The following is a 25,035-nucleotide window of genomic DNA, read 5'->3' on the forward strand; positions in this document are numbered from 1 at the left end:
AATGGCCCGCTGAGCCCATCAAGTGTTTCTGTACATCGAAGGACAAACCAAACTAACTTACTTAGTAGATAAGTGTAGCCAGAGTGCAATAACCTCGAACAACCACAGTCTTACGTTCACGCGATACGTCACAAATATACGATCCGTTTTTTTTACGTGAGGATTGGCGTTCCGCGATACTTTTGTCCTTCTGCACCAGGCTGGCAGCAGCCCCCGACGTACTGTATATTTCTCCCAACGCTCAGGCTTAACCACCAATTGTTTTATTGTAAGCGGAGAGAGCGACGGAGAAATGTCACCTTTCGATTCAGCCTCAACACGAACGATATGATGGGAATGATGAGGAATGGAACTTGAATCCGTAGTTCATCGGCTATCGTTTGCTTACTTGAAAATGCTTTATTTCTTGATGGAACTCAAATGGACTGTGAAATGTTTGACTTCTTTTTTTTATTTTATTTTTTTGGGCTGGTGGCAAAATACAGCATTTTCAATGCAGCACGTTTGTGGAGTGTGTTCGAGCGGAGCTCACGCAGCCGCCATGATGCTCGTGTTGCCATGAAACGGTCCAACTTGAACGTCCTCGTCATCGTCGCTAACTGTTTTCTTCAGTGTTCTACGTCATTCCTGTGGGAACATATTGTACCAAATTTTGGATGTAATGCCCCCCCCCGCCCCCCCCCCAAAAAAACTAAACTGGCAGTCAAAAGGTGTGGATGACAAAAAACACAATCCTAAGCCATACAGTACATGGCAAAGCACAATATGTACATACTGTATAATATTGCATTTTGTCCATAATCACATAAGAATAGAATATTTATAAAGGTAATTTGTTGTTGTTGGATTTTTTAAAAAAATAATAATTTAAAAAGCAAAGTTGTAACACGAGCTTTTGCAAACAATTAATCCGATTAATTTTTAAATCCGATTAATTTATCAACCTAACGATTAATTTAATCGTTAGGTTTAACTTAACGATTAAACGATTAAATTAAATTATTTAATCGTTACGATTAAATAAACCTAACGATTAATTTAATGGTTAGGTTTATAAACATTTCTAATTGTGTTAGCAAGGATGACCAATACAAGCGTTCATACAGTATGTCTGGATTTTTGTCAATTGGACCCACACGGTTTCATTTCGAAAACAACAATTTCAAGTACTGCCTTAAAATTTTTAAAATTCAACTGGGCTCATCTTTGGGAAGGTTTTCAGTGTGATGGATTATGATTAAATCTTCACACGCCTTTCGATATTCCTTTGATGTTCTCCTGTCGTGTTGTGAACGTGAAACATGATGTGGGCTCAGACAAGAATAAGTCATATTTGTTGGTCTTGCAGGTCAATGGATGCGGCCGCGGCTGATTTGTTCTTGGAGGAACCGTTGTTTGTTGAGTTCATGTCGAAAAAAAAACAAAACTGGCTCATGGACGATTGAAATACGATATCAAGAAGATATTGTAGTTAAATGAGGGATTCGGACGTGTTGTTCTGCCAAATGTTGTGTACTGTTTCCATGTCTTCTTGCACAGATTGCGTGGCTCGTGCGAGGTCTTCAGTCTTTCGTTGGACCTAATGCAGTCCAGTCTAAGCTCCGTTTTCGCCATAAGCAAGTTCTTAGTTTGGTCGAGTGACTGCATCTTTTTTTTTTTTTACAATTTACAGATCTTTGGATCTCGGTATTTAACTCCTGTTTTTGAGGAAGCAGTTTAGGACTATTGCATGTTCTAATTTAGATAAAAATAACCTTTGGGAACGAATTTCCTGGACGTTTTAGAGCTTTTAATATTTGTATTTTCAACTGTTTCCATTTGTAGACGGACTACCTACTAATCTAATTAATTGGTATCTGATATAGTGCTAATATATAAAAAAAAGAGCCCGTTCATTATTGTTCAATGCAATACCGCGTGATTGCTGTACGAGGACACCTCCTTGTCATTAGTTTTATATCCAGACATGTATGGATACCTGTTGGTCCCGTTGTTCCGAACCAACATTCTTTAATTGTTAAGGTGAGCCTTTCTTTTTTTTTTTTCACTTGAGCGTTTCCTCATCATACTCTCACCATATTAGAATTTTGCAAAGTATTGACTTGATACGATATATATTTGCCGTAGGAATAGTCTCAGCCCTCACGCTCCGTAAAAGCCTCTCGATAGGTTCCGGCACATTGCTCTGGCTTGACAGTGACCCGGCCTCAAGGTGAAGCCGACAATCCTCAATCCAACCATGTTTCAGATGCTCAGACGTTCTGGAAAGCCGAATAGGACAAACCAGAAGTCTTGTTGTCTCTCCCCTCCCCATTGAATGCCTGGAGTGGCTGACTCAGGCACCTCGAAACCCCTAGGCCTTATAATGAGGGGAGTGTGTGTCGTGAGGAACTCTGCAATAAAATTATTTCCACCCCTGAAAGAGTGAGAGAGGAAAGGAAAGGGGGAGGCGCGTTGTATCCTTGATGATTATTGTGTGACGGCCTCATTGTCCTGGAGGATGTTCCCTGTCAATTAAAGAAAAAAAACATGTTTTTTTTCCATTTAAATCAAGCACTTTGTCTGCTTTATTTTTCTGCCTGAATTTATTTATGGACGATTCACTTCCGTTGGCGTATATCAGTGGTGTCGAACAAATTTTTGCCGCGGGCTGCATTTTAGTTACAAACTCCTGTTTAAGTTCCTATCATGAGGAGTTTGGTAACAAGTAAATGCTTAGAATGTCTCTCTTATTTCTAACATATGAGAGTTAGAATTTTTGGCTGACATTTTAGAAAGCATCACGGAAGTTGACATGTTTGATCTGCTTTTGCGGGCCACATAAAATAATGTGACGGGCCAGATTTGGCCCCTGGGCCTTGAGTTGGACACCCGTAGCGTACGGTATATGAGAAAACGTCATCAGAAATTAGAGAATGCACAACCACACTCATTTCCACGAAAAAATGATGTGAAATGTAGCTGTGAAATATGAGAGCCTCAAATCTGTGGAGTGGAAAACAAAGTATGATGACAAAAAATACATAAATACACGTTGAAATCGCGTCTCATTATGATGCTGTCTCGCTTTAACGAAATCATGACAATGAAAAGTGAAAATGTGGCTGGGACGACAGGACAAAAGGTAATAACGATGACTGGAACAATAAACTAACCATGATGGCACGTATCAGGGAACCCCCCTCCCGCCCCGATAAAAATGTTGAAAATATTTTAAATTAAATTCAGTTATTAATAGTAGCCGTCGTAGTAGTGCTGGTGTGACAGCCTTGTGTGATGCTGGGTAATTTATTTTCTACTGCAGATACGTTTTTGAACGCTAGGTGGCAATGTTTAATCGTCAAATAAGGAAGCCAACATGTCAGGATGTCACCGAATTCACTTTGAACAAGCTGGCGTGGATGATGACCTGTCGAAACGATGTGGCACTTTTCATTTTTGCTTCATACAAAGTGTGTGTGCGCGTGTGTCATTAAGCCGTTAATCAGTCCATTGAGACATCGTATTCCCGCGGGGGTCTAAAACCACAGTTGAATATTACGCTTTATTAAATTCTGACGACTCAATGGAGCCGTGTCAAATTTAGGTTAACAAAAGAGGTAATCAATTTGAAATTCAGCATTCCTCTTCACAATGCAGCAAAACCCTCAGAGCTCACTGAAAATGAAACCTTGGAAGGTCTGTGGGATAAAAGGTGCTCGTGCATGGTCTAATTGAGGTTTGAAGTGCTTGCGCTGGCTCAGGAGGTATCCAGCAGCTCACCCAGTAACCAAAAACTTGGCCGTTCCATTCCTGCTCTGTCATTTCAGATCTGGAAAAAATCACACTTTTGCACAACAGCAAGCAAGGGCAATAAGCCGACAAGGGGTAGCAGAAGTCCGAGTCCTGAAATACAAAACCAGGCTTGAAGAGTAAATGAGGCACAGGTGCACCTGCTGGAGGGAAACTCCCTTCACTGCAGCTGCAGCTGGGACGCAATCAAGACACAACATGGCGGGTCGGACTGGCTTTGAATTTGTTTGGTACCGTTTTGAGGTTCCATAGGCACATCAGCCTGCCTGGGAATGTGCCGCTGTGGCTACAGAACGCAGGAATGTGTAAGTACATGAATAATGAATCCACTGCGAAGTGTCCAAAAAACAAAGATCTGTATAAATCTGGGGCGGCTCGGTGATTGACTGGTTTGAAGCGGCGCAGGGTTCGATTCTGGCTCCCGCCTTCCTGTGTGGAGTTTGCATGTTCTGCGTGGGTTTTCTCCGGGTACTCCGGTTTCCTCCCACAATCCAAAAACATGCATGACAGGCTGACTGAACACTCGAAATTGTCCTGAAGCGTGCATGTGTGTGTGTGTGTTTGTGTGTGTGTGAGCGCGGCTGGTTATTTATCTCTGTGTGCCCTGCGATTGGCTGGCGACCGGTTCAGGGTGTGAATCCCGCCTAGTGACCAAAGACGGGTTAGGTTGCAGCATGCTCGCGACCCTTGAGTATAATGCGGATCAGAAAATGGATGGATGGATAAATCTGATTCTTTTTTTTTCATTTATTTTTCATTATTATTATTAACATTGGTTCCCATGGCTGAGCAAACACTGGAACAATAATTAGCGATATGGGGTGGAATGAATAATGAGGGATTCGGTAAGGAGAAAAACGGGCAACTTCAAATGCTACACAATAATATTGGCATCTTGCAACCCCCAACCCCCCCCCTACCACCACCACCACCCTCACCCCCGCTTAACCAACATCCATTGTACTTAATTTATATTGCCCTCCATGCCCACTTCTCATGGCTCAAGATGGAGTAGATGCCTTTCATCCCGCATTGATCCCTTATACGCACCATTGCTTCTTTGCACCTTTTTATCAGCTCTGCTGCATGCGCTCCACTTTCCAGCTGAATTTTCTCTCGGAAAAATTCCCCCAAATTCCCCCCACCCCTCATCCGCATCCCAAAAGTGTTTGTGCGCGGAACAGAGGGATAACATGTTGTGAAATTTGCTCAAAACTCTCCTCGCCCTGAAAGGAGCTTCATCCAGGGTCCAGCTGCCCTCGGATCTGCAGTGAGAGCGCATGGGAGGAATCGACTCACGCACCAGAGCACATTCAGTGCACACATCACATAAACACAAGCGTGCACGGCGGGGTAGTGAGGGAGGGAGGGAGGGAGGGGAGGGAGTGAGAGCGCGAGACAGCGCGAGAAAGCGGGTCCCGCGCATGCAACGCTTTGCGGGCTGCAGGAGCTCTCTTGCTGGTCCATGAATGCGCGCGTCCAGCCTGCCTCTTCCTTCACCTCAGCCCCGGGACGGCAATGACAGGATACCGAGAGCTGCATGATCTCATAGAGGCTGCTTGAGCACCCCCCCCCCCCCGACCCCCCCACCCACCATGCGCGGGGCCGGCAGAGATTGCAGTGGAGAATCAGCAGCCGCAGGCGCACGCACAATGAAAATTGGATTACTACACCATTGATGCTCTTTGCAGCGTGGAATTTCACTCAATTCTTGTTATTTTGGGGGGGTCACGCGCGGTGGAAATTATTGCTCTCCAGATATCGGGTGGTTTGTTTCCCCCCCTCCCACCCCCCTGCCGTGCAGCGTTTGAGAGTGAGAACCATCCGAGGCTGCAGGCTTTCGCGGAGGGAAGAGGGGACTGTTGCAATGTCATCTCGCGCTACTATTTTGGAGCTCTGTGGAAGGGAGATGTTGTAAGTAGTTGTCTTTTTTTTTTTTTGTCCCCCTTCCCCCGAATGTTGCATGGTGGAGCTCCAACACATTCTCCAGCCGTTGCCGATGCGCTCTGCGGGTAACCCCACAGGCGTCCCCAAGCCAAAGTGCGGCATCGACACCGCACCGCACCGCACCGCATTAAACCTGATTTGAATCCAACCGAAAGGAAAACTAATCAACGATCCGAATGAAAATTAAAGTCAACCCCCGCATGGCGCAGATATGGACTCCTAATTGGCTCATATTTCATCCAGTTGCGCAGTGAGGGGAGCGCAGGCTGCTTTGAGGCGACATCAATGTAACAGCACTTCCCCTTGTTGCCTATTTCGACACCTATTTGTCTCCCAAAATCACGAGCACCTTTTTTACCTGACAGAAAACGAGAAATCAAACGCGCAGATCTCTCGTACCATCGTGCAAATTCATTCTCGTGTATTCCTCATACGCGAGGCGTCCAATTTGGTAGAACAGCGTTTTATATTCTTGAACAAAACGAGATAAAGCGTGGTCGTGATGGACTTCTCCAGTTTCCATCTAAATGAGTTGATTTTATCTTGCTGGGACAACTTTTACTTCGTGCACGTCCCATCCCAACAATCGTGGTCTCTGATGTCATTTTAAGCGCTTCCTTTTCGATTCTAGAAGTACATCGTGAGTTGTGATATTTTGTCGAACTCTATCGGAACGTGATGTAATCCTCGTATGAGGCTGGGGAAAATTATATTTTAAGACCACAGACGAGTCTTCGTCGCGGATGCGGGATGCAGTTCCTTTATGAACCGGTAGGGGTCGACATTGTATCGTGTTGGCTTCGTTGAACCGACTTGAACCTCCCTCCCTGTTCTCGGGCTCTAGTCACGTTGTTGGAGCGCAGTTCTCTCCTCCTCCCTCTCGGTAAAAGGCGTCAGCTGCATCGAATGGAGGGCCAATCCATATTTCTTTGACAGAAAAAGGAAATAAAGTATTAACCCACACACCGCCCCTCCCCTCCCACGCAGACTGAGGCCAACGAGGAAGCATTTTTTTTTTTGCCTTCTGGTTTTAATGCCTACCTGAGAAAAACTAGAGAAGTTTCTATGTGATGGGATTCGAACATTATTCAACGAGAAGCCCAGCGGAAGTAATCGTCTGCCACGGCTCGGGCCTCAACATGTCTCTCCCCGTCGCACATGTCCCTCTTGAGCTAGACACGACTTCACATATTCACAAGAGCAGCACCTGTACTGAACACACGTCAGGTGTATGTCACAGCTGACCCCCCCCCCCCGCCCCCAAAAAGAGTTTATATTCACCAAATGATTATTTTCATAGCATGCGCCTGTAGCGGGTAACCATATGTTCGGAACCATTCATCCATCCATTTTCCGATCCGCTTTATCCTCACAAGGGTCGCGGCGGGTGCTGGAGCCTATCCCAGCCGTTTTTGGGCACTAGGCGGGGACACCCTGAACCGGTCGCCAGCCAATCGCAGGTCACACACACACGCCTAGGGACAATTTTGAGTGGTCAATCAGCCTGTCATGCATGTTTTTGGATTGTGGGAGGAAACCGGAGTACCTGGAAATCGCCCCCCCATCCCCCCACGCAAGCAGTCAGAATGAGCCTTTGAGGTGTCATTACGGTTTGTCTTTCTGGAATACAAGAAGTGCATCCTGGAAGGAAAATATGCGATTGAGTCCCTTTGTGCGATGCTTTTGATGTTTGTTTGCAATATAATGTTTCTTCGGGATGTTAAAACTGTGTTCGAATGTGCGGTTAAGACGAGGACAGACGCTGCTCCGTCATGCTATGAGGTGTCAGCCGATGATTCAGGTGAAGCCCTCGGGCGCCTCTCGTTGGAGGTGTTCTAGGCGCACAGAGCAAAAACGGACAAATTACAACTGATCTGACCTGGGGGGGCCTTTTGAGTCTCACCTCGGACAAAGTGAAGAACAATAAAACGTGAAGAGAAGGAACATTCCAGGCAATCTTCTGCAACCTCTAACATATCTTCATAAATGCACACAACTAGGTCTTCTGGCCTCAGTAAAACATGCGCTAATCATCATCTGTATCGAGCATCCTGCCCCAGACTTTGTAAATAAATCATATGCATTGATGTATAGAGTACATGAATGTAATTTTAATGCCGCTTAGAAGATACAAGGAGGAACGATCATGACTGCGGCGCTAAATGCAGTCCTATTAATCATCATGTAAAGAGATATTGCAAGCTGAATTATTGATGCCAATCTAAGATGGTTATGTGTGAACCAGAAAAGAGGATTTGTGGAGGTGAAGCCACACGGTTGCAATGGCAGCCTGCAGGAGGAGACGCTTGGCTTATTATTTTATTATCATTTTTTTTTTTTTTGGTACAGTTGTGTACAAGGGCAATCATACAGTGCCTTGCTTTTTGGTAGCCGTCGAGTGTGTGTGTGTGTGTGTGTGTGTGTGTGTGTATTGTGTTTGCGTGACTGGCATCCATGATTACGGCTGCGCTTGCCAAACATTGTTCACTGTTGTGGTGCCAAAAGCGGGGAGCCTTTGTGTGACGCCATACTGCTTCAATTGCATTTGGCTGGGGATGCTCAGTTCACTCGACCACTTTCTTCCTTCTTCCTTGCATGTGAGCGATTCCCCCCCCCCCCCCCAGACCCCTTTTTTAAAAATTGCATTTACTCCAGTTTTACAAGTATGTTTGTATTTTTCAACTTTTTCCGTTCATCCCCTCCCACCCCATAAATGTTTGAAAGTTGTCTCGATTGGAATTTGATCCACCCACATTTTTAATAGATCGCCAGCATCTTCTTCCAGTGTTTTGCCCACCTCGGCCCGCCTGGCATTGCAGCGCTGTTCTCCTCAGCGGCCGCTTGGAGTGCCGCATTTATTCCAGCAGCCTGAAGGAACTCGCTTTTTCAATGAAGATATCAGAAGCTAAAGAGGCCAATAAATATGCACGTTGTACTGCACTGTAGCATCGTAAAGATCGATCCAGTATGAATAAATCAGGCATGAGAAAAATGTGAACCTCGTCTTAAAATGTTGCTCATTACTGCGGTATGGCGGCGAGTGATGGGAAATTAGAGAACTGCTGGCGAGAGGATGGCGCCAAACAAATGGATGAAAGGGAAGTGCAACTGGGAGGTGATAAACGAAGTTCAAATTCAGCCACAATAAATGATCACATTTATTCTAAGTGTTGACATCTGTTTTATTTGCCCGATTTCTGCCAGCTTTGCTTTTTATCTTCAGTCCCGTGCATATGCTGGAATTGCTTTGCCCCCCCCCTCCCTCCTTTTGAACGCACTCAAGCCTTTTCACGGCGAGGAGAACAGAGCTCAAATGGACTGGGTCGGATGATCAGCAATTATTATTCACGTGGCGTGGTTGACCTGCTGCTTTTATTCCACAGAGTGTTACATTTTTCTTCTCTCAAATGCAGAAAAAGACGGACCTCTTTCATTTTCCTCCGGTTCCGAGTCGAGTTCTTCTAGGCCAAAATGGCTTATGGTGGGCCTGAAAATAATCACGGTATCATTTGAGCTAGACTGTGGGCAGAGTAGTCGACAATATAATACGTCACGGGGGTCAAACTGATTCATTGACGAGAGCAAAAGTAGATGGGAGCTCCCGTGAGGAGATGAATGTCAGGAAGCCGTTTGGAATTGCTGCACTCTCTCCTGTGAAGAGACCAAGATTTGGATGATTCATCCTCGGGTCTGCTTTAACGATATTTAATGCTCAGCTAGGCACCGGGGACAAGGGTTCCGCTGCTTCTTTTACAAAACACACAACGACCCCCCCCCCCCAAAAAAAGCGTCCTTGTATTATTCAGCTCACAAAACGGCACGAAAATCCGAAGCGATGACGGCCCTTTTCGAAAAGAAAATAACCTTATGTGATGTGGAGAACGCAACCAGAATGCCATCGGACCTTCAAGGTTATTAAAGTGAAATACGACTTGTTTCTTGATCCGTGAATTTCATATAAAAATAGATTTTTTGGGGAATGGACCTTGCAAACCCGCTCTATACGCTTTCCTTCAGTTGGTGTTAAATCTATCGAGGGACGCCTGCCTCCACAAAAAAAAAATCATAGCAACATAAATAGTGGTGTTTTTTTTTTTTACAACCCATGATTCCATCTTTAATCTGTTCCGATGTGAACAGAGAAAAAAATGACGACTAACTTCTCACCCAAGACGGCTCTGCAATGACACCAAAATATGTCGGCTTGTCATCTGTCACCGCATCCTGAAATTGTCGGCAGTGCACAACAATCTGGCCATTTGTTTCATGTCCTTCTGCCCCCCCCCCTCTCTTTCTTTCATGCTCTCTGAGCATTGGGTGTCCAGCGAGTCTCTCTCGAGAGATGAGGGTGTAAATTGTAGAGCATGTGGGACAATGATGTCGATGCACTTTTTTTTTTTTGCCCCGGTCGGTGCAGAGGGGCTGATGTCATCCTTCCACGTCTTACCTGACTGCCACCGTCACACTCATCACATGATCATACAGCCATCTGTACCACCTCAGGAAGCCTTTTTCATGAGCGTTTAATTGGATTTGGTTGGGATAATTAATTAGCAGATGCTTTAATTGTAAAGGGGGAAAACCTTCAGACTGGATGTGACGGAACCGTAAACAAAAAATGAGATCTCAAAATGGAGCAAAAATGGCATCCCATTAATCTATTATTTTTCTCATGCATGCTGTGTCATGACATAATTTGATTTGGACTTCAGTTAAGGTGGCAAATCAGTTTTGACAGCAATTTTTAGGCTAAACGGAGGAGTCCCAAATGGGAGGAATGTTGGTTTTCTATTTGCAGTAGATGGCAACCAAGATTTTGGAAATGAAGCATCATTTCTACTGCTCAGTACTTACTTTCAGGCCCCATGCAATTGACTCTTTTTCCCAATTGGCAAACTCAAGTGCAAAGAGATTGTGCTGTTCAACAATCAAAAGAAAATTACATTCGAGTGGCTGTGCCAAAGGGTAGCCGCGGGTTGAGAGTCAAGCCTTCCGGTTCTCGATGAGTAGGAGTTACACCGGTTGCTAGCTAATTTGTGTCGCGTAAAATAGCTAGCTGTAATAGCTGTTGTTGGTTTTTTTGCCAAGTGGAGAGTAAACTGTTGACTCAGCTCATCTTCGACTCAATCACAACAATTTCACAAGGTCCCAGTTCTACTCGTTGGTCAGCTGGGACTGATTCCAATCCGATATCACATATGTGACCCTAAGCCACTGCCGGTTGCTAACCTAGCGAGCGGATTCCTAATCACCATGCAACTGTAACACTGAGGACAGCATTTGAAATCAACTGTGTAAATAGCAGTTCACACACCTGTAGGTTAAATAGCCTACCCAAGCCGCCTCTATGTGAATAATCCCAGCCGAGTAGTTGTGACTGGAAATTTTACACTTGTGAGTCATCTCGTATGCCTCCCGACCATCGGCAACCTCCAGCGCATTCCCCCCCCCAGCTCGTATGCGTCTGACACAATTCCTCAAAGAATCACACTCTGACAAAGCCTCTTTTCTCTTACGCAGGGGCTGAAGTGGTTCGGAAGCATGTCCCTCAAAAGGAGGAGCAGAAGGAGCAGCGGTTGGGGCCGCGGCGGCGGCGGCGGCAGTCATGCTGCGCTGCTTTCCTTCGCTCTGCTGGTGGTGGTGACCTACATCACCAACCCTGTGGTAGCTCAAAAGCAGCGAAGTGGAGGTGCCGCTGAGAAAGTGCCGGTCCTAAATATCGCGGTGATCCTGGGACGCACGCGTTACATCTCCGACCGAGACATCCGGGCGCTGTGGAGCAAAGAGGAGCCCATCGACGTCAACGTGGTCAGTCTACTCGTGAACGAGACCGACCCGAAAAGCATCATCACCCATATGTGCGACCTGATGTCCGGGACAAAGATCCACGGCGTGGTGTTTGGGGATGGCACGGACCAGGAGGCCATCGCCCAGATATTGGATTTTATTTCCTCGCAGACGCTCATACCCATCCTGGGCATTCACGGGGGCTCATCCATGATCATGGCGGATAAGGTACGGAGCAATGCTTGAATATTACATGTGATTGATTGGAAGTCTACTTGGTTTTGTCGCTGATGATGCATTTATGCTTGATACGTTTGTGCGCAGACTGCTGTGTTGTGAAGCGTGAATGGGGGAGGGGCACCAATAGATTTTTGTTTCGCTCTCCCTTAGTCGCTAGCGTTTCTGCTGCCAGAATTGGAGTGAAGTATTCGGCGTCTTCTGTGAGTTGTTTCTTGACGGCAAGCATTGGCACTTGTATCTTTCGAGCGCCAGTCGAGCTTGTATCTGTGCACCGCCAAGAGTATAGATAAACAGAGTAAAGTGGTGCAGCCCCGCCCCCCACCCAAAAAAAAAAATTTAAGTGTATGAAGTGCACCCAAAGCCTGTTCAATAGGCGTGAATTTCACTTGAAAAAAAGGTATTACAATTTCCTTTGAATGAATGCACACAGGTTCAGATGGAGTCGGGCATTCAAAAGCAGACGTGAAAGGGCGAGAAAACATGGCTGAAGCTTAGTGAAAATGTTATGCCAGAGTACACAAACACCTGCCTCTGCTGCAAAACCCAGCTGGTATTACTTTGTCATGTGCAGTCATGTGAAGTTTTTTTTTTGGGGGGAGGAGGCCAGGTTAAGCTTCTATTTGTGTTCCCGGTATGGTCACGTGAAAGGCCCATGAGCCACAATGGCGTTTGTGACGATTTCATCAGATGTGCGAAATCAACTTTTCAGTGATCTCCTGAGACGCAGTGTGAAAAGTATTGTGCGAAGTGCTTCTTGGTTTTGCAAACGTGTCTCTGGAGATTTTTAGTCATGTAAGCTGAACTCGAAATCATTCATAATGTTTAACAAGCGTGATGAAATCTCTTCAATATCATCAGTAAATGACTTACGCGGGGGGGGGGGGGGCAGCTGGGGGGTAGAGTGCGGGTGTTTCTCGGGCACATCAAGTACTCCATAAAAGAAAATATATATATACACCTAATCAAATCTTATTAATAACAGTTCCGAAGACGAACAGTTCTTCAGGACATGAACAAGATTGGTAAGACAATTGGATGGTCAAGCGTTTTATAGTAGCCAAAAATGACTCCGCCCAGGAAGGGCGGAGCCAGAATCTAATCAATCGAATGTGCGCTGTGAAGCAAAATTGTGCTGCCCGACAATACAGTTCATTGAATATATTCCGACAGTAAAAGAAGTCAAATTCCTACAAAATTGATCACATTTCAAAAACATGAACCAAATGACCCAATTGTTAGAAAATATGCTTTTTTTCCCCTCCCCCTGGCACATCATTGAATGATTTCATTAAGTGTGAATAAACGGACTTTTTCCATACATTTTTTTTTCACTGCGTTTTTTCCTTCCACAAAAAGGATTACCTTCAATAAATAACGAAATGGTGCAAGCCAAGGACATTCTGAATACGTGCTAAGTGTATTCGATAAGAACGTCGTAAATATTCTGAATACAATGTTTCACACGACCATGAAGCCTTGCCGTACATTTCATTTGTCGACGCCGGCACGCACGCTTTGCGCCTCGTCGTCGCCGCGATGAGACGCTTGAGGCTGAAAGGAAAGTTTTTTTGTTTTTTTTTACGGCAGCGTCAACGCCGACCGTAATAAACGCGTGTGCAACAGCTCGTGCGGCCTCATGTGCACGCTGTGTGTTGTACTGTGATCAAAGAACATTACTTACCCATTTCAGTTACTGTCTCCCCTCAGGCGGTATAATTACACACGTGTGCACGAAAACAGAAGCCTGACTGTTTTGTTGCGTGTCAAATAAATAGCAAAGAGACTGAGGAGAGAGTGAATGCGGCGTGATTTATGTCCAATTACTGTTTTGGGGACGTTTGTTTTCATTTGGCTCAACTCCCACTGTCAGGCTGCTTGAACATCTTCCCGATGCTAACCCGGAGCTCCCCTTGCTCCCTCGCACAAAGACAAATACACACAAACACACACACACCTCTGCGGATGATCATCAGGAGTGTGCGTGCTGCGTTTGCGTCGACATACTCATCAATATTTGCGTCTGTAATTGGCTGAGCGTGTTTGCGTCGAGGCTAATGACGGCGTCGCGGTGCTCTCGCGTGGCCCATTGCCTCGCTAACACATCTCTCGCTGAACAATTACCATTGCTTCGGTTTTGGATATACCATGAGTGTGTGTCACGAATAAACATCTGTGAGTGTGTGTGTGTGTGTGTATGCAACTACGGATTACGGGCATTGCCGGAAGAGGTTGTTCGAATTTCAGGGAAGCGCTTGCTGCTTCGGCGAGCGTGTTTGCGAAGCACCGCCCATCCGCGTACCTGAAGGTCGCCCTTTCGTTTTGCCTTTCTGGGACATTTCTCCCTAAGAGCAAGAGTTGACGTTTATGTCCCATTAGTGCGTCGCGCCGCCCCTTTCATCTCTCTTTCGCTGCATTTGTAGCCGTTAGCGCAGTCGGGTCAGCAGCTGTAAAAGCTCCCTCTCCTGTCATGAAATCAACGCAATGGCTTGACCCGACATGGTAAGAATTAAAAGTTTACGACCCATTTCGATCAAATCCATCTTATCCGGTGTCGTTTTGTAATAATTGGCAACGGATCAAGATGGAGGTGCCAACCGAGTTGGGCGACACGGAGGGTATGGCTTTTCATGTTGTCCTTTCCATTGCGACGGGCTCGGTCTTATTTCACAGTTTGGAATTTTCCAATATGTGACAAGCGTCTCTCCACTTTGTGGTCGTTTGAACGTTTTAACTCCAGCGTTCTTCGGGATACTTTCAAATGTGCAATGAAAGTAGCGGTTCCTAATGCCAGTGGTAGACTGTTTGCTTCACATTTGCTGGCAATCTGAACTTAGCCTAAGATGCAGTTTTAGCGTGGTCCCCCCCGGCCCCCTTTTTCGTCTTTTAGTTAACAAAAAAGTTTTAGTTTTAGTTTTATGAGTTTCTCTTGGGGGCGGCCCGGTAGTCCAGTGGTTAGCACGTCGGCTTCACAGTGCAGAGGTACCGGGTTCGATTCCAGCTCCGGCCTCCCTGTGTGGAGTTTGCATGTTCTCCCCGGGCCTGCGTGGGTTTTCTCCGGGTGCTCCGGTTTACTCCCACATTCCAAAAATATGCATGGCAGGCTGATTGAACACTCTAAAATTGTCCCTAGGTGTGAGTGTGAGTGCGAATGGTTGTTCGTCTCTGTGTGCCCTGCGATTGGCTGGCAACCGATTCCCGGAGTCAGCTGGGATAGGCTCCAGGCTCCAGCACCCCCCGCGACCCTAGTGAGGATCAAGCGGTTAGGAAGATGGATGGATGGATGGGAGTTTCTCTTGGGTGGGCCAGTGGTTAGCGATTTGACCTCACATTGCATTGGTTCAATTCCAGCTACGGCTTCCCCGTGTGGAGTTTGCATGTTCTCCCCGGGCGTGTGTGGGTTTTCTCCGGGTATTCCGGTTTCCTCCCACGTTCCATGAAGTATTTCGACCTCGTGTGAGATGGCCGACATCAACGGAAAGGGTTCACGTGCTCTCTGAAGAAGAGACGTTTGTCGAAAAAAAATGGAGGCTTCAATGCCTTGCTCAGAGGCAAAGCCGACTTTCTTCAACCACCATTTCGGTTGGTGTCAAACTTGAAAGCTTTGGAGCCAATCGTTCAGTGCAGATGAAACAATTTAACATGAACATCCCTCCAAAGCGTTTTTTTCCCCCCGTCCCGAGTGCAAAGGCCGCATCAGCTTCCATGCGTCACAAAAATAAGCAAACTGGCAAACTATTCCTCGTCCGTTTATCGCGCATTTGAACGTCTGACAAATCGTTGCGTACGCGTGTAAATGTGCGTCTATCTGTGTTTCTTCCGCAGTTCTTGTCGATGATCCCAAGTTTTCCTCTGCGCGTAAATTGAATTCCTGATCTGCCTGACCGACCGCTCTCCTGTCAGCCGCTCGCAAAGCTTTCAGTAAATATAAAGTCAGCTCAGTCGCAGCGAGACGACCGAGACACCCGGGGGGCATTCTGGGAAAGAATTTTGTGGTCTCACTTTAAGCCTGGCTAATATATTGATAACATGTACGCGGCTGCCGCCTGTGAAAGGTCTCTTCTTTTCTCGTGTTTGTAGAATCGGTTTGAGGATCAATTAAAAAAAAAAAGCTTGCCTCGCTCAAGACGTGTCTTTTTTTCTTCGCTTCGGCATTTGAGATTCTTTTATCCTCTTTAGCCGCACACAGAATCCCGCGTCTTAATCCTTGTACGCATTACAAGTTGCATATTTGTTTTTCGATGAGCGACGTTAGCCGATTGATGCTATGCGCGGGAGTCGCGCGAGTGATTGACGGGTATGGCGTTCAACCTCCACCCACCACCGTCACTCCACACTTTGCTCAATCTACTCCCACTATTAGCCGTTTTCATACGATGACAAAAATTCACCCGCTGTTTTTACTTCTGTTGTTGCATCAACATTTTTTTTTGTGCGTGAATAGGGGGCGGAGTCAGGGGCGGAGTCGAGCAAACTTGCTGTAAAAGCGCTTCTTTTTGGAACATGGTAGCGTAATGCCTTGCATGAAAAATTAATTTCCGTTCTCACAAGCTTGAAAAACTGATATGCGCGCAACAACAACAACAACAACAATAACGGGCCGATTGGTGTTCAGGAAGTGACGTTGCGTCGGCAGCTATCACGTTTTGGTTTATGCAGGAGATTTTCAGCACTTGCATGTGTTCAAAGTATAGAAAAAAAAGGCCAGCTGGCGAACGAGAAAATAGAAAATTAAAGTTGAATTCATATATTGACAAACATTCACAACAAACAACAATTTCCACCAATTTTGCATGCATGTTTTTGAAATATGGACTGAAGTCCTCAGAGAAAATAAGCACAAGCACGGGCAGAACGTGCAAAGTCCACACGAGTGATACGGAACCACGAGTGGAACCTTCGACTTTGGAACTGTTTGGTGGAAGCACCATGCCACCCTACTCAATTTAATCCCCCCCGCTCCCCCGAAGGGGAAATTTACTGTACTGTAACTCACCCGCTGCCGTATATTTGTGTTGGACAGCACGCAGTTATTGCTTCAACAATCGCTTATGTGATGAAATGACCGCATTTCGACAGACTCCAGTCGAGACGCTCATCATCTGCCGCTGGCAGTTTACGAGGCTCGTCTTTGCAGTCGTCGAGGAAAGAGCCTTCCAAAGTGATTATTAAGATAAGATAAGATATCCTTTATTTGTCCCACACTGGGGAAATTTACAGCCTCCATTATTATTTGTTTTGTAATCATCCCATGTGACGATCAAGTTGTATATTTTGTCATATCAAAAAAAATCCAAAACAAAACTATTCAGTTTAGAATTTTACAATTTAAAAAAAAAAATTAAATGCAACTAAATGGTTTGTACTTATGGGAACCGTCATGAGATCCACAACAATAGGGAGGGGCGTTCCCCATGAATGTATCTAGTTTGCGGGTCATTAAAAAATGAGAAGGGATCACAGGAATTTGATTTGCCTTTCAGCGAATCTGTCGAGGCAGACCGAGCTTTATGACTTTTCGCCATCGATTACCAGAGATGACATCAGCGCGGCTTAATGATCATATTGAAGAGGCATTTTAAATATCGCTTCAGGACAATCTTAAGTGCAGACGCGGGCATTTCCGTCGTCTTAATTTCCCATTTTAGTTGCTCTCGGGTTTATGGATTCTTTCTCCTGCAACTATTGATGCAGTCGATTCTCCGGGCTTGTTAGTTGCTTTTATAACGATGCAACGTCTTCCCTCTCGGACGCTTTGGGATTTAAATACAAATCCGCTGGGCTCGGAGGTCAGTCAACACTCGCTCGCTCTGAGTTTGATCTAATTAGACGGGCTGCAAAGAAGGAAACGGACCTCCTGCCCCTTCGGACTGTACGCAAAGACGACGTTGATGAAAGAGACGTTTTGGATGTTTATAACGGGAACGCAAAAGCTGCGCGTGGTAACGATAAATAGACGAGACAATTTGGTGGAGGATGCCTGCTCAAATATTTTGTTCTGCATTTTAGAATCTTATTGTTGGCCCTCATCATCAAGATGACATCATTTTGAAGTATGGATGTGTGAGTTCGAAATGACGTCAGTGCAGTTTTTAAAAATTGAACGTGATAATGTGGATGGAAAAAAATGGCGGTCACCTGCTTTGTTGAGTTGGCATGCAAAGCGCCCGCATGTTGTCTGAAATTTGTTTGGGGGGGGAAGGTTCCTAAAGTGCATTTGTGTTATCTCTGTGGAATTGCCCGTGGATTTTGGCTGTGCGTTATCATGCTCGAGCCCCAGCGCCTCATGTGCGGGGTGGGAGCGGGGTGCGGGTGGGGGGGAAGACAGCGGATGGAACGACGCCCGCATCGAGAGTGACATGAATTAAATATTGCCGAGATGAGTCTTTTCCTCGTGTCCCTCGCCTCTGCGTTATGATGGAAAGCTCCGTGGGGCGTGAAGTCAGTCTTGATTGTGGCAAAGGAGTCGGCCGGCCTGGCCGGTGGGTGGACGGGAAGATACTTTGGGAGAATGTCCCCCTCGGTGACAATCTGCGAACAGGCTCTGAGCACATGGCGGGAAGGGGTGGTGAGGGGGGTTGGGGGGGCTCTCCAGAAAAATGTCGTTATTCATGTTTTGTTGGGTACAGCATTTATTTGACTGCCCTTGCCTTTCTTTCTCACATTTCTCCACCCGGGCGACATACAGCACTTGGCTCCACTGGAAAAAAAAGCTTCGCTACATCCATTAACACGAAAGACGACTTAAGAGGTCCTGTCAACAAGAAACTTGAGCGTGCGTGCGTTAAAAGATTGCCTTGCAACTTGAAGTCGAGAAATAGTCGAGAAATTTCTCTTTTTTTTTTAGGCTTGTGCTTGATACATTAACATTGACCTTTGAAGTTTGAAGCTGAGCTTTGTTCCATGTTGCAAACTCGATGGCCGTTATTCCTATTCTGTCTGACAGAGGCATGTTTATGGTGCTTCGGTCTTTACGGATGGCATTTCGACACTTTTGTCTTCCCCCGTTGAGGAAACGCTGCGGAGAACCACATTTCCGACGCGACTATTTTTAGTTATTGGGTCATTTGCAACTTGCCTCGCCACACTCTCGTTCTTTCAACCGCAGACTCCTTATGATGTCGTTTAATAAAGCGTCACGCCACCTACGCCCAAAGGGGGGGGGGGGGGGGCTGTTTGGATGGCCATTTTGTGAAGTTCTCATGACTTCACGTCTCACAAACGGAGGACTTCACGAGTGAACCAAAAACTGTTCCGACCGAAAGTTGGAATAGAGGAGTTTGGAGGAGAAAGAGGGGCTTTCATCTATTCGGTTGATAGTGAGTTCGCTATTAGTGATGTTATTTCTTTTTTTCGGTCTCGAACCTCTTAACTCCGCCACTCTGCATACAGTAATTACCGTAACGCAAACATCTCACGACATTAAAAATACCAGCACGACTGCTGAATATAAATTGTGCATATGATTAAGACGGATGTGGGCTTAGTGCATTTGGAACGCTGAGGAGGAGAACTCAAGAAACGTCGAGCAGTTCAGAAGCACTTTACTGCTGACCGCAGCGTCTCCAAAACGGCTACGTCACCCCCCCCCCCCCCCCCCTTGAGTGCCGCGGAGTCCAGAGCACGCAAATGTAGTCACGTAGGTCCGAGGATGCTGCCCGACAGACACCAGTTTGAATTGACATGGATGACCTCACCAGCATATATATACGTGTATGTGTGTGTGTGTGTGTGTGTATACAATATATATGTATATATATATATGTGTGTGTGTATACAGTATATATAATATAGTTCAAAGCTTTTAAGATGCAAACTCGAGAATTGTAGCGATAACCAGAGGCATATATATCGTAACTGAATGCGTGCCTGTTCCCTTTGAGTGTCCCCTCCATAGACTATCACCTATTCCTCCGCTCCACCCCCCGCCCCCCGCCCCCCAAACCCCAGTCTCCTATGTCCATTTCCCCCTGATCTTCCTCCTCCGGCAATGTTATCAAAGTAAAGGATCACAAACACAGGAAAGATTTTTTTTTAAGGAGGCAAAAGTGCCGGGAGACAAGAGGCAAGATGGATGCACGGGGCCATGGAAAGTTGGGGTGTTTCGAGCGCAACGTTGACAAATGGGTCGGCGGAAGTTACATCGCCGTGGCTCCAGGCCGTGCAGACGGTTGTTTTTTTTTTTTTTTAATCTGCTATATCAAAGAAAGCAATGTCGACGCAGAGACACTGTGATGTAAAAATGTAAGGAAAGGAGGTTGCTGCAATGGCAGTGGACAGGGGTGAGTTGTGTATTTTTTTGCAGAAACGTCTTCACTTTGTATACATCTTGACTTTATTTGAAGTGTTTCAAGACATTCTTTTTGCCGTTTCCAACTATAGGCTGTGAAAAAAAAAATGGCATCTCACCTTTTCTTCTATGCGACAACGACGGCCCTCCCGACCAGCGAGTTATAATTTAGTATTGTATAACAGCACCACCGGGACCGAGATCAATTGCGCGGCATTGCAGGCAGAGAGGATAATGAGGCTTTTCCATTGATTAGAATTTAATTGAGAGGCAGTGATGGGCTGAGGGGTGGCGGAAACACCATTGAAGTCACCCTGCACTGTGAGGCTCATGCTCGCCTGTTCCACAACAGCACCAGTTCCTCGCAGAATGTCTCTTGCTAGCACACTATCGATTATGCGACAGTGGGGAGGGAGTGGGGGGTTTGGGCATAGTGACCAAGCAATTCAGTTGTTCACGCAGATCGATGCCATTCAATAACCAGGCACATAAAGAAAAAATACATCATATCAGTTACGTTGACATTCATACATGGACTTTTCACCACTGCTGTAGTTCAAAACCGTTTATGGAATATTTGAGCAGAAATCGACAGCAATTACACCCAGCGGCTTCTTTGCAATTGATCTGATCCGTTCTTCCCATCCTCAATCTCTCCAATGCGCAGAAATCGTTGCGGACGAGTCGTCATTGCATTTGTAAGTCCTCGTTCTCCCAATCCGTCGTGCTGGATAACGCGTATTTGTTTTCTATGTCTAGTACGTGTGATAGCGGTGACAGGTAATTTGCCTGAAGTCGCCGCAGAGCCATGGAAATGTTTCCCAAGGACGGATGTAATTGCATTTCATGTCCTGTCGTGGCGGACACACGCACACAAAGACACGAAAAGACTCACACCAAAGCGCGCGCACGCACACACAAAGGGGTGGCCTCACTGTGCACGCGTGTTTTTAGTCGCATGTTCACTAAAGGTCACTTTCACTTTAAATTAGGTAAAGGACAACTGAAGAGGCAATGACGAGAGAAGGTGGCTCTCGCCAGGAGAGGGGGACGTCGGGAAGATGAGTTGCAGGGTGCTTGTGTGTGTGTGTGTGTGTGTGTGTGTGTGTTTGTGTTTGCAGGGGGAAGTTACATTTTCAGAGGAAGAAAAGTTCTTTACGTTTATTTTTGTGGGCTTGCAGAAGAGGTTACGAATGATGATGATGATGATGGGAACACTAGAATGACATTAGTGAGGACGGGACAGGTTTGGCCGAGATGGCAGCGTGTGTCCTTCAGCGAGTTTTTGTGGTTGTGTTAAAATGACTTTGGAACTTATTAGCTTCGCCACCATTGCGCTTTTTCAGTGTATCTGAATCTCTTGTTGAGGGCCCGACCAATCGGGATGTTTTTATTTTAGGGCCAATCCCGGATCTGGTATTTGGCCGGATAAAAATCTGATAATATAAAAATATATATTTTTTATATATTAAAAAAATATATATATATATTTATATATATCTTATCTTATAATAGATTAATACACTGAGTACTGGTAATAAAAACAATATAATGAATAAAAGGACTTTTTGGCAGGGGTGGGGGGGTCCCTTTACACATCTGACAATAGAGATATGAATTACTCACAAAAAATATGAACGTTTTACATTGCTTTGTCCTTTAGTATTGATCTATATTTAAAACAGTTTGAATCATGTCATTATCTTTGCAAAGTGAAAAAAAATCTGACAAAAATTTGGACCATTTTGAGAGATTTTATTATAATATTATTATATATATTAATCGGTCAGGACCGTAATCTTGTTTGTGTTACTTATTTCCTCTCCATTTGTGATGCCCAAAGTTCCAATCAGAACGCAGCGTGTAACAAGTCATCGAACACATCCAAATTTCAATTTTCATCACTCAAAATTGGAACAGACGGCTGCAAGATTCCAAAAAATTGCAGCCCCCTGATGAGATTGCCAGCCATTTTAGCAGAATTTAACTTTTAGTTATTCACCAAAAGTGAAAAGTGAAGTCCACAAACATATTTCCCTCGATTTCTTTGACCTATAAAGAAAAGTGTGTCACCTTTTCACATGCAAGCGAAAAGCTCAATTTTCTTGACTCTTTCCGGCTTGGATCCGTGAAACACTTTGACACGTGTGTCATTTTTTTTTTTCCTGTTCGAGATAAACGGGGCTGCGTGTAAAAAAGCACTTGACCATCCTGCTGTCAAGCGCTGCAGTTTTATTCATGCCCATCTATATATAGACGCATTAGTGGACTGATGTCAGAGGCGGCATTCAAACACACACAAACATTGAGTCATCAGGACGAGTCAGGATTTCCCGTTCAATAAGATCAAAAAGCGGGGGGGGGGGGGGTTGAAAGTGCGAGCCAGGCCCATCACTTGACAACCTGCGCTAGCTCCTCGAGCCAAAACATTCCAGCCCCAAAGTACCAAGTAATGAGCGGTTGTATGACATGAGGAGATGGAGGAAGATTCAACGGGGTGAAGTGTCGGCTGCCTCATTAATTTGTAATACTCATTTGCATCAAAATGGCCCCGCGCACGTGTGCCGCTCGAGTCCACATCCAGCATTTTCTTTTTCCTGTCTCGGCGTCATTAACCCTCTTTGCCTCTTCTCGTTACCGCTCCCACCCGAGTCGCCTCTCCAAGTGAAGAGTCACACACTGTGTGTGCGCGTGCCCATTTGTGATGGGCATTTATCTTTGTAAATCAACGCTCCGAGTCCATTTTTAAGAGATTGGTTGGAGACTTATTGCCGCCTCTAATGGAAATCAGCCAAGACCTTTAACCGCAAGGGTCGCCACTGCTGTGGAAGGGGTCAAAATAACAAAATGCGCTGACGGAAGACCAAGAAGAAGAAGAAAAAAAAGACATGATTAAAATGAGGTTCGATTGTATTGACTAAATGTCATCCCTCAGCGATTCAAGGCCGTGTGTATGAACTGTCAAGATCCTTTCGAAAGCACCAAAGAAATGTTATTGATGAGGATCACTCGTGGCCTAAAGTGAGCATCCACACACGAAGCCACAACACTCACGAGACAACAACCAACCCGCAGCCTTTATAAACTTACAAGCTTGCGTAATAAATGCCGAGCGGAGCACATTTTCGGATCAGTACTACACGTGGGGACCGGTTGTATGACAAAATACACGCGTTCACACACACACAAATCCTTAATTTAATGCTTGACACTGAAGATGGCACTCGTATCGAGGGTCTTGAGCCTTGAGTGGGTTGCTGATGCGGCACTCGGTCTAGACAGAGGCTTGCCTTCACCCCTCAGAGACAATAAAAGAAAGAAGGACATGCGATGGCAAAAGATATATTAAGTATGGCCTTGCGGGAAGATAGCGTTTTTTTTTCCTTTGGTGGGCGGGAGAGACAAATGTTAAATACGGAACATTGTTGGGAAGGGAAAAGGGTAAGTGCTTCTTCTTCTGCTTCTCACTAATCCCCTTTTCCCACCCTTCCGTCGCTCACTTTCATCCCTCCTTAAAATGAGAGCAGAGAAAGTGAGGCCTCAGAGGCATGTCACGGCAGAGGAGCCTAATGGCTAATCATCACAGAATAAAAACAATGATGGCCAAAGACCGTCGCGGGACCCCCGATTTAGCTCTCTGCCGGAATCTCTTCGGGGCAAGTGAATCAGCGACTTTTGATTCAAGAAACCGGAAACCAAACATTTCTTTTATGAAGGCAGTCGTTGGATTGGCTCTCACAACACTGGAAAGTTACTTTGGCGCTAACCGCTAGCCCGCCGGGGCCCGCCGGGCCCGCCTCCCGTCACTTAATGCGTCTTGTAAATCATGTCCGTTTTAATTAATTTGAATGAACTTTTAAGTAAAACTGTCCTTGAAGGTCATTAGTTAATCTAATGAACGTGAGCAACTCCAATCTTGTTTTACGTCAACTTTTTTTAATTTATTGGTTGTGTCATGGCACGTGATCGTACGCTATGGTTAGCTTGTTGTATTCAGGTCAGCGCTTGCTCCCAGGCAAGCGTTTAAAAAGGTGCGATTTGGATTGGCGTCTGCGTGCAGGTGTCGCGCTGGTTTTGGCTACGCAACTTTGTGCCGCGCCGGTGTGCCGCGCCGGTGCTAATGGCGTCATTGAGAGAAACGCTGCCGGCCATGAAGTCAGCAGGGGTGCGAATGGGAGCACGCACGTGTGAACCTCAGCGGGTTGAAGGGGAGGTGCAGGGGGGATAACAATGCGAAGGCTTCAATCGTCTCAAAACAGCGGGAGTGAGAAAGACACACGGGGAACAATGAAAGGAAAGACGTCTGCTCCGCAAAGACCATCTTTGACGCTGGGAGCAACGAACGAAGCGAAGGCAAAAGTCGGGATGGATTTGCCGAGAGTAGAGAGCAAAGTAAAATAGATTTCATGTCGAGGGAGGGACGCGCCTGGGCTGTGGAGCTTGACGGCATGATGGATGGCGGCGTGCGCGGTCGCGGCTTGATACGCTCAAAAGTCTTGGCGGCGGAGTGACGACCCGAAGAGATGATTGGAGGTGCGCCGACGAATGAGATGAAGGTTCGGAGAATGATGATCGGATCAAATGCGTCCTGCTGTGATGTCATTAAAGGCGACATTGGTTTCTTTGCATCGTTTTCACGTCGGACATAAGTTTTTACTGACTGCTGTGCCTTTTACGACTGTATTGTAGTGTATTGTCACTGCCGATGTGTGTGAACGAGAAAGGGACCAGAGCTGAACTGAGGCGTTATACAGCTGAGGGATAAAATATGGCGTAAGCACAATGGAATGTGCCAGAAATCAAGACATGTTTTAAGGCGGTAGCTCATTAGCATAATTGTAATATTCATTATGTGACACATACATAAAAGAATTAGCATTAGCAGAGAATATGCCGAAACGGGCTATTGTGCAAAGAAATCATTTGCATACGTAAAATACATTTGAGGTTGCGTACGAGCAATATTTTAGAGTTGTCATAGC

At 45.7% G+C, this 25,035-nt stretch overlaps 1 protein-coding gene across 1 annotated transcript in view; it reads left to right on the forward strand.

Moving 5' to 3' along the window:
* Positions 1-5,001: 5,001 nt before the first annotated feature.
* grin2aa (glutamate receptor, ionotropic, N-methyl D-aspartate 2A, a) overlaps positions 5,002-25,035 on the forward strand; it is a 72,296-nt gene continuing 52,262 nt past the window's right edge. Inside the window, exons 1-2 of the mRNA XM_052049145.1 lie at positions 5,002-5,706; positions 11,260-11,754. Coding sequence (XP_051905105.1) covers positions 11,281-11,754 — 474 coding nt within the window. The 5' untranslated portion in view covers positions 5,002-5,706; positions 11,260-11,280. The remainder of the gene's footprint in view (positions 5,707-11,259; positions 11,755-25,035) is intronic.

The sequence above is a fragment of the Hippocampus zosterae genome, chromosome 17 (assembly GCF_025434085.1).
Source record: "Hippocampus zosterae strain Florida chromosome 17, ASM2543408v3, whole genome shotgun sequence".
NCBI classification, from domain to species: Eukaryota; Metazoa; Chordata; class Actinopteri; order Syngnathiformes; family Syngnathidae; genus Hippocampus; species Hippocampus zosterae.